The 15,989-nt window shown below is 42.1% G+C and overlaps 2 protein-coding genes across 3 annotated transcripts in view; one reads left to right on the plus strand and one right to left on the minus strand.

Moving 5' to 3' along the window:
- The first annotated feature begins 1,073 nt into the window (after nucleotides 1-1,073).
- LOC311238777 (Golgi reassembly-stacking protein 1-like) lies at nucleotides 1,074-12,782 on the plus strand. The gene is made up of 9 exons (XM_084326965.1): nucleotides 1,074-1,225; nucleotides 2,028-2,108; nucleotides 3,127-3,330; nucleotides 3,703-3,789; nucleotides 4,282-4,412; nucleotides 5,633-5,825; nucleotides 5,988-6,102; nucleotides 8,631-8,768; nucleotides 8,976-12,782. The coding sequence occupies exons 1-9, from the start codon at nucleotides 1,163-1,165 to the stop codon at nucleotides 9,875-9,877; spliced, it is 1,914 nt and encodes a 637-aa protein (XP_084183091.1). The 5' UTR covers nucleotides 1,074-1,162; the 3' UTR covers nucleotides 9,878-12,782.
- Nucleotides 12,783-12,935: 153 nt separating this feature from the next.
- The window catches only part of LOC311238776 (WD repeat-containing protein 48), a 34,732-nt gene continuing 31,678 nt past the window's right edge, over nucleotides 12,936-15,989 (minus strand). For both annotated transcript variants that reach the window (XM_084326964.1, XM_084326963.1), the window contains exon 18: nucleotides 12,936-14,025. In XM_084326964.1, coding sequence (XP_084183090.1) covers nucleotides 13,930-14,025 — 96 coding nt within the window. In that variant the 3' untranslated portion in view covers nucleotides 12,936-13,929. The remainder of the gene's footprint in view (nucleotides 14,026-15,989) is intronic.

The following is a 15,989-nucleotide window of genomic DNA, read 5'->3' on the forward strand; positions in this document are numbered from 1 at the left end:
TACTCAACCCCCCCCCCCCCCACCTCCAATGTACAGCCCTCACCCAACCCACCCAACCCCACCCATCCAACCTCCTCCAATGTACAGTTTCTACGCCAAATGTATATACACTCCTTTTCTGGACACTTTTGTATCACAAACAGTACTGTATTTGCAAATCTGATATGTCATAAATGTATAGATGTAGCAGTACTGTCTATCTGTATGTCATGTATGTCATATATGTTATGATGAATTGAAAATGGGGGACCCTGATGTAAACAAGACGAAAGTCTTTCTCTGGTCTGCATCCCCTTAACAATTGTATGTATTGAGCTGTACTGTACTGTACCCATTCTGCAATCTGTTAATAAACTTTTCAATCAATCAATCAATCAATCCGTGCTGCAAAGGGAACTGCTCCCGCCTACCTCCGGTCAATGGTCTCTAACTACACACCCTCAAGACCCCTACGCTCTGCATCTTCTTTCTGACCGCCTCAGACCTACTCCTATCCAAGCTCCGGGAGGGTCATCAAAGAGAAGTCGCCTATTCTCAGTCCTTGCCCCACAATGGTGGAATGAACTACCCACCCCAGTTAGGAGAGCCGAAACACGTCCAATCTTTCGCCGTCGACTAAAGACGCACTTCTTCAACCATTATCTGAATTAAAAAAAGAAAAAAAGAAAAAAAATCTAACCCTAACTAACCATATTGTCATGCACTTGTCCTAATAAACTAACCTACACTGTAGCACTCAACACTTTGATGAACATTGTTACTCAGCTGATAGAGTTGTGCCCTTCCTGATGGCTTGTCGTACAGAACTTGTAAGTCGCTTTGGATAAAAGCGTCAGCTAAATGACTAAATGTAAATGTAAATGTATCATGACATTTATGGCATAGGGACATACATGTCTCTTCTCTATCCAGATTGCATAGTGAGCATGGGGCTATAATAAACCACGGCAATAACTACAGTGCAGCTCGAGTAAACATTAATAAGCACAAAGAGAGGTAACCGATGGCATCGCTCGAGCACCGCCCCCCCGCTCGTCCGCAGCGGCGCTCGACTGCTCCGGCCTGACGTTCCAGAGAGTTGGACAAGATGGCCACGGGGTGTCAATAAATCTTTTTACAGCTTATTTGATGATAATAATATTTTAGATTTTCAACCAACATCATGGGCTTATCTCAGAGTTCGGGTGTATCCGAAGGAGGGACGGAAGGATACCACGTGCACGGGGTAATGTACAAATTAGTTTATGGTTGTACTTATTATGTAAAAGGCGTGTACCGTGCGACGCAATGTAAAGGAGCCTAGAATGCTGCAGAATGGCCCCTGCCCAAATATGATGAGGTGGCACTGCCTATAATACTGTTATTACGTGTGTATTCGACTTGGATACAGTGAGCAACTTGAATTGTATTGTTGTGCATGAAATGGGCGTGTGTGCACTGGGCTCTAACGCAATTTTCTTTGTAAACCTCCACAATTATGCAACTGAAGCATCTATAACCAACATGTTCTATTGTACTACACCAGATGTATCTGTTTACATTGTCTAAAAAGAAAACGCGTTGTTTAGATAATCGATTCAAGACTCAAGAAAGTACACGATGTACACCGTTTGGCCTCTATGGTGAATAAGCCTTACGTTACCATTAAATGGGGGACCCTGATGTAAACAAGACGAAAGTCTTTCTCTGGTCTGCATCCCCTTAACAATTGTGTGTATTGAGCCGTACTGTATTGTACCCATTCTGCAATCTGTTAATAAAGTTTCCAATCAATCAATCAAAACCAAATATGTAGCTAGTCAACTTCGGGTTTGCAGCCTTCCTTCAGGCTGTAGGAGAGGAGGCTGATAAGGACGTTTCAAGTTTCAAGTTTCTTTAATAGTTGTCATACAGAAGTACAGAATACTTTTGTACAAAATGCTTCTTACTGTGTGTGAACATTTCGTTTATCTCGGTTAACTGGGCCAGGGCCACACTGGGTATCTTTGTGGACCACAAGTCTGAATGTTGTGTGTGTGTCTTGGCAGGTGCAGGAGAATTCACCCGCCGAGAAGGCTGGGCTCGAACCCTTTTTCGACTTCATCCTGTCTCTTGACAATCGCAGACTTGTAAGTGTTATTGATTATACAGTGATTATACACACACACACACACACACACACACACACACACACACACACACACACACACACACACACACACACACACACACACACACACGTGGACACAAATCCAACACTGCAGCATTATAGAAAGGACAATCAATGAAGAAGACAAACAAAAATACATAATAATAAGCATAGATAGATCTATTCTGCATGACTGATACAGATGTCCAGAGCTATGTGGTCATGAGCACAATGACAGGGAATATGTCTCAGTATCTCCTGCCCAGACCTTCAGGTGAAGCTGTTGACCAAGAATCGTTTTTATTTTATTATTTTTCCTCCTAAGATTCGGCACAATGAATCTGACTGAGCATGCTTTTCAATCTCGTTGCATTTTTTAACAGAAGACAATTATGTTAAATGTTAACTGTTGTTGTTGTTGTGATTCTGGATATCAACAGAATCAAGCCATGTCAGATATACAATCTGCTTCCTCTGAAATATGACATAATATACACTGAGTGGTGGAGGGACACTCCCTGTGCTCCCTAACAATCAAGCATTGTCTAGTGGACAGAAGGCCACGCCCCCTCAGCCTACTGAGAGTAGCCTATGGTCAGGGAGGTTGAACTAAAACACTTATAACTAATCAAATGATTAGATCTAAATCTGGACAAAAACAAAACATTACTCGTGAAAATAAGCAATTTATGATTAAATCGTCATTTTACTGGATATTTAGGTTTGGGGTGGGATAATGTGCAGTTTTTCTAAAATGGCCAATCGCAAGATACTTTAGCTTCCACTGACCTATGGATGACACGAATAAGGCCTCAAGCGGATTATTCACAGGTGGAACCTCCTCAGGGGAAGATGTAACTTTTGTTAGTCAATTAGTCGTCTCGGTGAGGAAAGTAAACGGGATGATGTCCCAGTGAAAGCTGACGACTACGACACAGTTCGTCCCCATCGTGCACATTTTTATCTTCCTGCTTATTCATCTCATTCCTGCCTATTAGAACCAGGAAAACGACCAGCTGAAGGAGCTGTTGAAGGCCAATGTGGAGCGGGCGGTGAAGATGGAGGTGTACAGCACCAAGACCATGACAGTGCGGGAGCTGGAGGTGTTGCCGAACAACATGTGGGGAGGACAGGGCCTGCTGGGGGCCAGCGTGCGCTTCTGCAGTTACCAAGGAGCCAACGAGAACGTCTGGCACGTCCTGGTGAGCAGGCGCACCCGAGAGCTTCTGAGAGGCTGAGAACCGGCCTTCCATTCATCTCTTGTAGAGTCGAAACAGTCAACATGAGCAATGCTTTTCAATATCGATATGTATAATCACAATATCTGCTCACGTATCCAACACCACTTTTTAAATGATTCCAATAGATGTTGTTGCATTTACTATCCTGCCTGAAATATTTAAGACCTGAGAAGTCCTGAGCTATTACATGCTTGTTATCATTGTTTAGACAACGTAATTGTGCACCACGGTATCCATTGATAAGACGATAGCCTGACAGTGTTGAATGATTTGCTCAGCCTTAATCTCTTGGAAGTTTCCCATCATAGAGGTCATGTTTCCTTCACCCCTCAGGATGTGGACGTCAGCTCGCCGGCCTTGCTGGCCGGGCTTCGGGCGCACAGTGACTTCATCGTGGGAGCGGATCAGGTGTTGCAAGACGTAAGAGCCATTTTCATATAATTTGTTTTTGTTGTTGGGGGGGGAAATAGCTTGGGTAGTGATATATAGTTTGTTTTTGTTGTTGGGGAAATTGCTTGGGTTAGTTTGTCAAGAGTCATTGGTTTGGCACATGGGATTTTGATTTATAGAAGCTTTTTCTGATTATTTTCTTCAATGCAGTGCCATTCTACACGTACCTGTGCTGCCTTGTGTCTGTTTATTGCTGTGTCATTGTGGGCTATGTGCGCATTCTGGTTTTGTGTGTTTAATTAATATGGCCCATGGGTTCATGACAAGTGAAATGTCGATTCATGTATCCAGGTAGTGATCGAGTAAAAAAAACAAAAACAAGATACTCTTTAAATTGTCAGACTGAGACCCTGGCTGACACCCTGTTTATTAGGCGCTCCGCTACAGTATGTATGTAGGCATCTTGTGAAACAGGAGCAATGCTGACCAGTAAGTATTTATGTGGTTCTATGGCATTTGCAGTCAGAAGACTTCTTCTCTCTGATTGAGAACCACGAAGGGAAGCCACTCAAGCTGCTGGTGTATAACACAGAGACGGACAGCTGCCGAGAGGTGGTGGTGACGCCGAACGGAGCATGGGGAGGAGAGGGCAGGTAAGTGGCAACACGTGACAGTGAAATATATGATGTGGCATAATGAAAATAATTGAGCATGGAGAGCTGTTGGGAATGGCACTTCCGGGTTCCACTTGATAGGGATATTTGCAATTGGCTGAAGTCTATGCTGGAACAAAATTACTAAGAGACGTTGTGTTAAGGGTTGCAAACAGAAGATTTCAAAGGTTTGAAGAAAAAAAAGCTGCACTGAAGCAGACAGAAAGGCGATTCAGAGGGTCATAAACTCGGCACAGAGAATCATCGGCTGCCCCCTCCCCTCCCTGAAGGACTTACACAACTCCCGCTGCCTCAACAGAGCAAAACACATTACAAAGGACAGCTCACACCCTGGCTTCCACCTGTTCGACCTGTTGCCATCGGGCAGGCGTTACAGGTGCATCAGAGCCAGAACAAACAGGCTCAGAGACAGTTTCTTCCCCAGAGCCATCACCACCCTGGCCTGAACTCTAACATGCACTAATAATTCACCTTTCCCCCTCCTCCCACACTGTGCAACATCCTGATGTGCAATATCCACAGTGCAATACCCACCCACTACCCTCTGACACTGTGATTGTTATTTCTGTATTGTTATTCTGTATATTGTTGCTATTTTGTATATTGTACAGGACTGTAACATTGTCTTATTGTATAGTATTTAATGTTTCTGTAATCTGTATAGTATTTTATGTTTCTCTTTTATTACTTGTGATTTTATTATTGCACCTTAAGTTTGAGTCCCAAATCTCGTTGTATGCAAATATAATGACAATAAAGTACAATCTAATCTAATCTAAGTTTAACTCATTAATCAGGAAAGAGCAGTCGGCCAACATGACCATTACATTTTACTGTTAAAAGTATATAGACAAATATATCGCCATACACTGTTCAGTTGAGCCAAATCACAATATAAGTCAATTAATAATATAAGTTATAATATAAGTCGATTCATAATATAAGGCAATTCATAATATAATATCCAGGAAGTGCATTGGGAATTTCACTTTACTTAGGCAGGGATGTTCATTTATTAATTTCTTTCTTTCACATTTCTTTGTTGGCACTACATAAATCCTCAAAGTCGGATGCCTGTTCTGTCAGTGGAGCAGCTGCTGTGCAAGCTATACATCAGGGAATCCTGGTCTGTCTTTGAGCATGTGTGAATTCTGAAATGGAGTGGCATTTCAACCTGAAGCATAATGTTTTTCATTTAGTTTGGGTTGTGGCATCGGCTATGGCTACCTGCATCGAATCCCAGCGCGCGCCGATATAGCAATGGCTATGGAGTCCAGCTCCCATCCTCAAGAGGGCGCCTCCTCAGAGACGCCTCCTCATGAGAGCAGCTCCCCGGAGATGCCTCCTCAAGAGAGCGGCTTCGCAGAGATGCCTACAAATGGATTCACTGAGGTACGCAAGTTCAAAGTTTTATTTTCAGTTGACTATTGTGAATTCCATCTTTACAAGGCAAATGGAGTCAAAGATTATTGTGTTTTGCAGAAACACCGCAGGTCTTGGTTTTCTGACGATGTTACACTTGAGATGAATCTCTCGACTGCTATGTGTTCCCAGGCGTCCCTGATGGCTGCTTCAGGCCAGAGTGACGATCTCGTAGACCTGGAGCAGATCAACCTAGCAGAGGAGGACACCCTACTACCTCCACCCATCCAGAGGGTCATGGACCCTGGTGAGTTGCACACGGCGCTTTCACACCCAAGTTCGTTTGAAATGGTCCAAAACAAAATAGTTACTTTTGTTGCAGTTTCTATTGGTTTGGTTATGTTTCACATTTTAACAATTGATAAACAAACCAAACATTCTAAACAAAGTCATGTGGTCACACCCAGGTATTATTGGAATACGTTTATCTTTTTATTTGTATATTTTTAAATAATACATTTATATTTATTTTATCATTTTGAATCTTAACCATTATGTGAATAAAAATAATATTGTGATTCCCACTTTGGCTTACACCGTTATAAAATACTATAGGCTAAGTTTTTCCAATTCACTGTCGGCGATTAATTATCCACCACTGTAGGCTACTGTCACCTGAATTATGCATGCAAGGTATTTATCATAACATTATTTGGCAATTTTGAACTTACCAAATAATAACCATTATGATGATGGAAACTCACACATTTGGAAATATATGGGAAAATGTCGACAAACTGCTCAACCCGCTACAATAAACGCACAATATTTAGTGTCTTTTCTTGCTTTTGGTCCAATTGCTTTCACACCTCAAACAACTACTTCAGGGTTCACTTGGAACATACTAGGCATACTAGGACCGATACTGTTCCTAATTTATGCAAATTACATGTCATCAGCTTGTGACTGCAACTTGTTCCTGTTTGCGGACAACTCAGCCCTGCTGGTCTCTGACAGGGACAAGTTGCAGGTTGAAAAAGCCCTCAGCTCTGAACTCGGCTGAATCTGCACCTGGCTCGCTGATAACAAACTATCATTACACCTGGGTAAAACAGAGTCCATTCTCTTCGGATCAAATAACAAACTCAGCAAGACAAACTGCTTCTCTGTTACAGTGGGTGACAATATTGTCACAAGGAAAGATGAAATTACATACCTGGGTTCCATCCGAGAGGCAAATCTTTCCTGTGACAAAATGGCAACCAATGTAATCAGAAAAGTCAACCAACGAACAAGATTCTTGTACCGGATCTCGCCTCTCTGGTAAACAAGAATACCCTGAAGACTCTAGCAGGAGCACTCATTCAAGGGTTATACGACTATGCTTGCACCTCATGGTACCAAAGCACCTCAAAGGCACTAAAAACAAGATTACAAACATCACAAACAAACTGGTCAGACTACTGCTTGACCTTACTCCTAAAACCCACCTCACCCCTGCCCATTTTGACAACCTAGGATGGCTTAGACGACAAAGTACAGCAACTTGCAATGGGCCTGGTCTACAAGATACACTACACCACTAAGGTACCCATGTACATGTCGAGGTACTTCCCAAAGGTCAGTGAATACCACGACCACAACACCAGAGGGAGTTCCACAAATCATGTTCAACCCAGATTCGGCTCAAACAAGGGACTAAACACGCTTAGCAATTATGCCACATCAATGTGGAACGCCCTACCCACAGCCGTAAAAAAAATGTGAATCCCTACCCACCTTCAAAATCACTCTCAAAGAGCACCTACGGGAGGCTGCAATTCGAAACTGGCCCAAGTAAACCCCAAACCCCCTCCAATGTACAGTTTCTTCCCCTCAAATGTATATGCTCTCTTTTAGAAACTCTTGTCTCTTAAACAGTACTGTATATTTGTATATCTTGTATGTCATAAATGTCTGGATGTAACAGTACTGTTTATCTGTATGTCGTGTATGTCATAAATGTTACGATGAATTGAAAATGAAAGTCTTTCTCTGGTCTGCATCCGCTTAACAATTGTGTGTATTGAGCCGTTCTGCAATCTGTAAATAAAGTGTCCAATCAATCAATCAATCAACACCTCAAACAAACAGACAGGGGCATGAAAGCACCCATTGTCACCCAGTTGTTTGCATGGTCATTTATTGCATTGAAGAAATACATTTTTGAGTCTGAAATAGGGCTGTCTTAAATACTTCGAAGCTTCGTTCGATGGGCATGGGATTCGAATATGAAAATAAAATTCGAATATATTAAAAAATAAATATATTTTGTTTGTTTGTGTGCAAAATCAACTCTGCCTCTCTTTGTTAATTACAACAAGCAATGCAATTGTTATTTAAGATGAGGTCGGACTCGGCACTGACAGATGTGTTCATTGTGCTGCTTTTATAAAGCCTCAAATGACGGCTTACAATATTTCATGAAAGCAAAGTGTTTCGTTTGTCTAAGATTTAAAAAGGTTTAAACTTTACAGCACTGACAAAGTTGAACAAAGTGCTGTACAAGTCCCACAACATAAAATTCTTTATTTTTTTTAAATAAATAAAATTATTTATTATTTTTTTTATCTCGAAGCTTCGAATTCAAAATCGAATCTCGGCCCCGAAGCTTCGAAAAAAAGGTCAGCCCTAGTCTGAAATGTCTTATCCAAGCCATTGATACAAGGTCTAAAAGATTACGTGACAACTAGATGAGGGTTTACATTCCATTTGAGGATGTAAAAAAAAATGTTGTTTACATAATGTAATATTGTTAAACACTGGAGTAAAGCTTCTCCTTTTGTGTTTCTCAAGGCTTCTCTGAATCTGAGATGGCCATCGCTGACCCTTCAGACATGGTCGACAGGCTGGACCTGTCTATGTCATCGATCGACATGACCAACACCGCCCTGGCCGTGCACGAGGAGAAGGACGAGGAAATCTCTGTGGTTGGTGAGTTACCACGCAAGCAATTCATACCAGGGATAGTTCCCCCTCAGGGACATTAAAAGTTATCTTGCATCTCTTGGGACGTTCATGTGCTAAACTTATATTTGACAGAAGTAGAATCGCCTCTACTTCCAGTCACAGTGTCTGAGGTTATTATCAGCACATGCACTTTAGTCTTGACGCAGATCCCGTTTCCCTCCCGTTGTACAGAGGAGCAGGAGGACAGCGAGCTTCCTTCGCCGTCATCAGACAGTGAGCCGCAGGAGCTGAGCTCCGAGGACCTGGCCTCCGCCCTCGCGTCCGCCGCCACTCCTTCCGACACGCCCGCCGAGTCACCCATTCCGCCCGCAGAGTCTACAGACCTGCCCACAGAGTCTACAGACCTGCCCACAGAGGCTACAGAGCTGCCCACAGACCTGCCTGCGGAGGCTACCGACCTGCTCGCAGAGTCTACAGACCTGCCTGTGGAGGCTACTGACCTGCCCACAGAGGCTACCGACCTGCCCACAGAGTCTACAGACCTGCCCACAGAGGCTACCGACCTGCCCACAGAGGCTACAGACCTGCCCGCGGAGTCTACAGACCTGCCCGCGGAGTCTACAGACCTGCACGCGGAGTCTACAGACCTGCCCGCGGAGTCTACCGACCTGCTCGCAGAGTCTACCGACCTGCCCACAGAGTCTACCGACCTGCCCACAGAGTCTACCGACCTGCCCACAGAGGCTACCGACCTGCCTGCAGAGGCTACCGACCTGCCTGCGGAGGCTACCGACTCTCCCGTTGATTCCGGCGAACCGGATGTGGTCTCCCCTCCGTTCGAGTCCCCAGAGCCTCTCCCAGAGCTCGTGGAGCCTCCCGTCCCGGGCCCAGACTCTGCCCCCTTGCCTCCCATGGACCTCCTCCCACCACAGGCTGTTGACGCGCCGCCGGTGGACGACGCTCCCGGGGACGGCATCTTGGACGGAGTGGAGCCTGATGTCATGAGCTCAGTGGAGCAGTCTGTGGATTCTGAGCCGGTGGAACCTGCTCATCACGTTAGCCATGATGATGATGATGATGAGGATGAGGATGAGGAGCCAGGCGAGGCAACTACAGATCTTATAATTGAGTAAGCTAGTATTAGGTCATGTGTGTGTGTGTGTGTGTGGGGGGAGGGGGGGTTGACAATCAGTTGGTGGGTGCTTGAGGGTAATGACTAGACCAGGCGTCCACATTTCATTGAACTTGATTCTATGTTTGACACAAAAAAGAATCTCTATTCAGGGTTAAAGTTGGGCATGACGTCAAACAACCATTTAGTAAAAAATGACGATGAGTTCAACGAAATACGGATGAGTTCTAGCCATGACCGCGCTCTGGGGGGAAACACTAACGTCAGACTAGGTCACCGACAGACCAAGGGAAAAGCTAACCGTCTCTGTCCGTGCAAGTCTTGCATAACTGCACGGCTCCGTTACCAGACCAGTCACACTACGGCAAATAGCTAAAGCTTCAGGCTGTGAGTACGAACACGATGTAGTATCAATGTAGTAATATCCTAGCCATTTTATATTGTTTAAGAGCAATTCCAGGTACTGCTATATGGTGAGCCACAGGGGCTTGTAATGTGTAAAACTTTCTTTGGGAGGGGGTGGGTAATGTAATGTATAGGTTGGGTAGACATTGTTTTTAGAATTATTTTATTCACCACTGGAATGACCAATGAACACTTCCAAAGATATATACATCTGTTCAGGGTGCGATTTGCCCGGAGGGGGGGGATTTCTATACCTCTGCCTGCTTATCACGTTCACTTACCTCATTTTTATCACCGGTGGGGATATGATCTGTCCTGCCTTCTGGCAAGTCTATAATAAGACTTATCGTTCATTCTTGCATTGAATTAAATGCATGGATTTCTCTAAATCGCTAGCAGCACTGTTTGCCAGCGTCTCAACTGCTGCTAGCTGTGTTGTTGTTGTTGTGCTTGGCTTGTTTCACTGACCTCTGCCCTATAGCTGGAGAGGCTGCTCTCCCTCATGACGGGTGCGTGAACAGACCAGAGAAACCTTGCAGCGTGGATCTCGCGAAGAGCGAGATTCAAGTCATTTTTATAAACATCCTCTTCATCAGAAGGCTGTAAGCAGGACGGTCCAGCAAGAAATATAAAGTCATTAAAAGGCCCATATGGCGCACATCGCTCTCCATGGTGCTGAAAACCTTTGTCTCAGGTTTACCAAAATTATGTTTTGGGAGGTAAGCGCCCAGTAACAACTATCAAGACATAGTTTCTATGTTCTGTTCTGCAGTGTTTCTGCTGCTTAGCCATTTGGCCTATTTAGCCTACTGTGCTTCAATTAGTTAATTAATATAAATGCTTATATTTAGATAAAATGCTTTATATACTACCGTATGTAAACTTTATTCTTATTCAGTATTACTTTACTGTTACGCAAAATCGGAATGCTGTCCTGCATTCGGTCACAACCTACAAGATGAAAAGGGAGCATCAGTTGTTTCGGGAAAGCATCAGTTTTGAAAAGTAAAGCGTTTAATCTCTTTGTAAGTGCTTGAGAGCCAATCCCTCGATTTAGAAAACGACTTTCTGTTGCATGGTTTCATGGGATGCGTGACTTTTATATAGATATAACTATAGACGTTTTTATGGCCTACATTTTTTTAAAATCAACGTTTTCTTCCCCACAAATCGCACCCTGCTTCTGTCATCACACTAAATATTTAGCATTATGCAAAATATACATTTACTACTACAAAGCACTTAAGCTGCAACATTCTTTAAAAAAAATTTATTACCAGACTTGTTGACCATTCAAATCAGTTTAAGTAGTCATTCAATACACAAGAACAAGCGTGCGTCTCATGGTACAATGTCAATTCCAGTGGTTTAGTTTTTAGGGGTTGATAGTATGCCAATTTTGATATCCTGACTAAACAGCTTTTTATAGTTTTGTGATAACAAGCACCTTTTATTTGTAGTCCAAGTAAGCAATTGACTAATGCCATTTTATTTACAAGGTAAGTACAAATTAATTTGTAATTTATTTTGCTCAACTCAAAAAGGTCAGTCTGAAAAATGGAATGTTCTTCATTATCTATGGTCAATCTGTACTTTCTTAAAGCTGTTTTGATGGGGTTTGTGTATCTCAAGGTGTTAAAAGGGTGTTGTGAATGCCGTTACCATGTGTATCCAAACAATTATGTCCTGTCCCCATGTCATTCCATGTTGTTACCTCTGCTTTGTCATTTTTGTGATCTATGCAATAGTACAAAACCATCGTTAGTGTAGATGACTAGTCATTTAATTTGTAGGCACTTTCTTATAGTGACACTACTGTTGAATATTTTACAGTTTTTCTATATGGGGACATTTGTCAGTTTCAGAGTAGGTAAAGGAAAAATGAAAAAGTATTTTTGCAGATATTTTATCAATGAATGGTTGTTTTATTAGGAATGAGTGCAAACATCTGAAAGGATCCGAATGTGAAACGGGGGGATTTTCTCTTTTGATGCTAAAAAGGAATCACATATCACTGGAACAAAAGTTAAAAATAAAATAAAAACTCCCATGTTTTTCTTATTTCCATTTTTCTAACTGAATACAAGGTACAATTCAGAAGAACCACCATTTATAATTACAATAAATCGGTCATTGTTAAACCATTCAAATTTATTTCTTTGTTGAATGCCTAAAATATACATCATTCACAAGTTATTACAAGGGTATACATATTGCAGGTAATGTGATGGCCTAATTATAGGGTCCCGTTGTTAACATTTGTTTACCAATTAAGAGCTCACTCAATGTGTCACTATATGGTGTCTAAGCACATTCTTCACGGGAAGATACTCCATAAACTTTACAATGAAAAGATTATTTGCCGTTATGCTCCGTGAGAAATGGACATCGCTATTTATATTTATTTATTTCACTTAGGTAAATTTACCACAGTGGTGAAGACCAATTCATATAGTCCATAGGATTTAAAAGTTCCCCTTCAAGTTATATTTAATGAGTTACTATTTAATCTAAAATGAATTATACAGTAGCAACCACCCTCATTATGGCAATATAGTCATTGGTCATGAACCAAGCACAGAGCAAAGAAGCATGTGTTACTGTTTTAGATATATACCTTATATATACTTTCCGGATCGCTAAGATGATTTAGACAATGACACATTCTTAAGAGTCAAACTGTGAATTCAGGGTTGTGGGTGAGCGACAAAATGCCATTTCAACATCCAGGTCAATTATCTGTATGATCAACGAATGTGCTATTTTGGGGGATTTGGAAAAGAAAGAATGATTTTTAGTTAGTTTTGATTTTCAAACTGTACAACAAAATATAAATGCTGAAAAACAGAAATTGTCACCTAAATCAAAAATGTTGTACATATATTTACAAAAAAGAAAACGTTCTGTTCATTGATAAACGGCACAGCTATAAAGAAAAAAAAAGCTCCCGACACCCAGACAAGTGTTTCTGTCGAGGGAGTTTCAAGCTCTGTAATATTTAAATCTCTAAGCCAAGGTCAGTTCAAGTTAAGATTAGATGACGGCAAAAAAAAACGGAACGGATGACGTTGATCGCTTCCGAGAAAACTGCGAAAACTACCCAGAAACCCATGTGTAACTCCTATGCGGTGATATCGTATAGAACAGGTGTTTGTAGAACAAGGACAATTTGTGGAATGTACTAGAACAAACAGCAGTCTATTACATCCATGTGCATAACACACACACACACTCTTGAGACAAGAACACATACTGTATATCAGTCGCTTCGAAAGAAAATGCCAATCGGGAAGAAGATGGGGAGAAACAAAGCAGTCAAAGATGATAAAAAATAATCTGAGTGCTAAGAGAAAGAAAACGTTTGATTAAATCCTTCAAAATGGTAACAAAGCACAGTATGCAGAGAAACTATAAGAGCGTTAATCTCCCAAGTGTCCTGGCCGCTCCGGTCGAGAGTTCCCTATGATACATCGTTTTAAGCCACATCCTCTCAAGTGGCCCCAAATTCTCACTGGGTCCTCATGGATACCGCGACTCTCTCTTGACCACAAAATGGAGTTGAGGGGTACTATATGTCGGAGGTGGGTGGTGACTGATTGGCAAATGACGAAAAGTTCTTTGTTTGCTTTGTTAAATCAGTCTTTACTTTCACGTCGACTTCTGTCTATAATGAAGCGTCAAGTCCCCTCCGCTCTTCCAGATAAAATGTTTAACTGTTCGCAGGTCCATGTTGGGATCTAGAACCTGAGACGTGTCAAGAGAGAAGATTGGTTAGTCGAATCCATGACGATTTGAGACAAACGTTAAAGATGCAATGTGTTGGTCAAAACACTCAAATAAAAAAGGTGTCAACATAAATTAAGATTCCTACAGAAAACAAAGGAAGATGATGTGCGTATGGATACACAATTGACCTAACTCAAACCCCGCCCTCTCTCCTTGATCCTCCAATCAAAACGTTGTTTGTCCGAGGAAAGCAACGGTTGTGATAGAGGATGGAGAGAAGAGGGGCGGAGCTTGAGATTTTATGGTATCATCAATTACGTCCGACTCCTCGTGTCTTGACGTCATTCAGTCCTCCTGGTCTACTGCACAGTGCAAAGAGTCTTCTTAACACAAAGTCTACTTTTGCCATTAGCTTATGCTAGTGTTAGCGCTAACGCTATCTATCGCTCTCTATACAGCAGGCGTGATTACGAAACCAAGCCGCATTTCTCGGAGACGCTCTCTGATTGGCCGACGCCTGTTTCTACACTGGTTAAGCTTAGGCACTCTTCGAAGTTGGTTAAGGTTAGAGTTTGTCTTAAGAGCGTGGCGGCAAGTTCTTTCGACGGTTAAGCTTAGGCACTCTTTGAAGTTGGTTATGGTTAGAGTTTGTCTTAGAGCATGGCGATAGAACGCCAGGTAGTTTGCAGGCTGTTTGGCCTGGAAATGGGCAAAGACGCAGCTCGTCACGGATTGGGCAAACGCGTCAGTGGCCAATCAGAGAGTGTCAGTCAGTGCCAATCAGAGAGCGTCTCCGAGAAATGCGGCTTGGTTTCGTAAGCACGCATACAGCAGGGTTTGGCAACAGGACAATTTCTGGAATGTACTCAAATTCTGGAATTGTACTGGTAGAGATATAAATATGGCCCAGAGCAATATTTCTCCCCCCCCCCCCCAAATAAAATAATAAAAAAGCAATATATAAAATTGTAATACTTTTTTATTTTTATTTATTACCCATTTATTAATATTTTGTAAGATCACAGAATCTTGGACTTGTGGTGCAAAATATCCTAAATATAAATTGTTCCAAATATAATAGTCCCGGTTTTAATTATTCACAAGAAAGCATTGTGTGGTGCAGACTGCAGACACAGCGCAACAGACAGGGCAGTGGCTGGTGCTGAAGCGATGGGCCTGGTGAGCCTGTTGTGCACAGAACACTAATAAATCAACAGTCATTCTGGAAATAGCTGGCAGCTAATGCTCAACATTTGCAAAGGTCTACTCTCTACTGAGTAATGTTACCTGGCTTCATTCATGGCGCCTGGAGATCATTTTCATTGTCAACGGCAACAGCTTGTTTTGCAAACAACACACACTTGATGGGCATTGGTGAATGATGGTAAGATGAACACATACTGCATCTCTCCATCCATCCGTACTTGAAATTACAATTTCCTCGTCCAACTTTCTTTTGATATTTTGAGAGCAACATGTTGTCTTTGTGCAAATTTTTTAAGTGCAGCCTATAGTCTACCGTAGCCTGTGTGAATAATATATTTTTTTTCCTGCATTTTTTTTGATGATCAAATCTTGTTTTTGTAAAGAAAGTAATTATACAAATTATATCATAACAAATCGAACAAAACAAGTTGATATTGGTATTTTCTCTGGACCCAGAGGGCCGGCCTACAATAATGAATGTCCCTCACAGACAGACGTTGTCTGCTGAACAGCAAATCGTGAAAACTGCATATTCTGTATAATAGCAGACCACATGAATAAAATGCCAACTTTGGTTGAGGGAAAAATAAAGCAAGATGCACATCACGTTCACTTAGGTGAAACATGCATAGGTATAGTGCATTTCTGCCATTAGCTAATGCTAATGTTGCTAATTAGCTGTGGCGCTTATGATGTAATATGCAGTTGTGGTGACTCACTCATCACAATGGTAGACATTCACTGGACTTTAGGAGCGGAGTGAGGGCTCCTTTAAG

The sequence above is a fragment of the Notolepis coatsorum genome (assembly GCF_963971535.1).
Source record: "Notolepis coatsorum genome assembly, chromosome: 13".
In the NCBI taxonomy this organism is placed as follows: Eukaryota; Metazoa; Chordata; class Actinopteri; order Aulopiformes; family Paralepididae; genus Notolepis; species Notolepis coatsorum.

Excerpts from the sequence above, each read along its gene's own strand:
- LOC311238777 (XM_084326965.1), top strand. The coding sequence starts at position 1,163 with ATGGGCTTATCTCAGAGTTCGGGTGTATCCGAAGGAGGGACGGAAGGA. Across the intron at positions 3,790-4,281 it reads CGGATCAGGTGTTGCAAGAC|TCAGAAGACTTCTTCTCTCT; the intron begins GTAAGAGCCATT and ends TGGCATTTGCAG. Across the intron at positions 4,413-5,632 it reads GCATGGGGAGGAGAGGGCAG|TTTGGGTTGTGGCATCGGCT; the intron begins GTAAGTGGCAAC and ends TTTTTCATTTAG.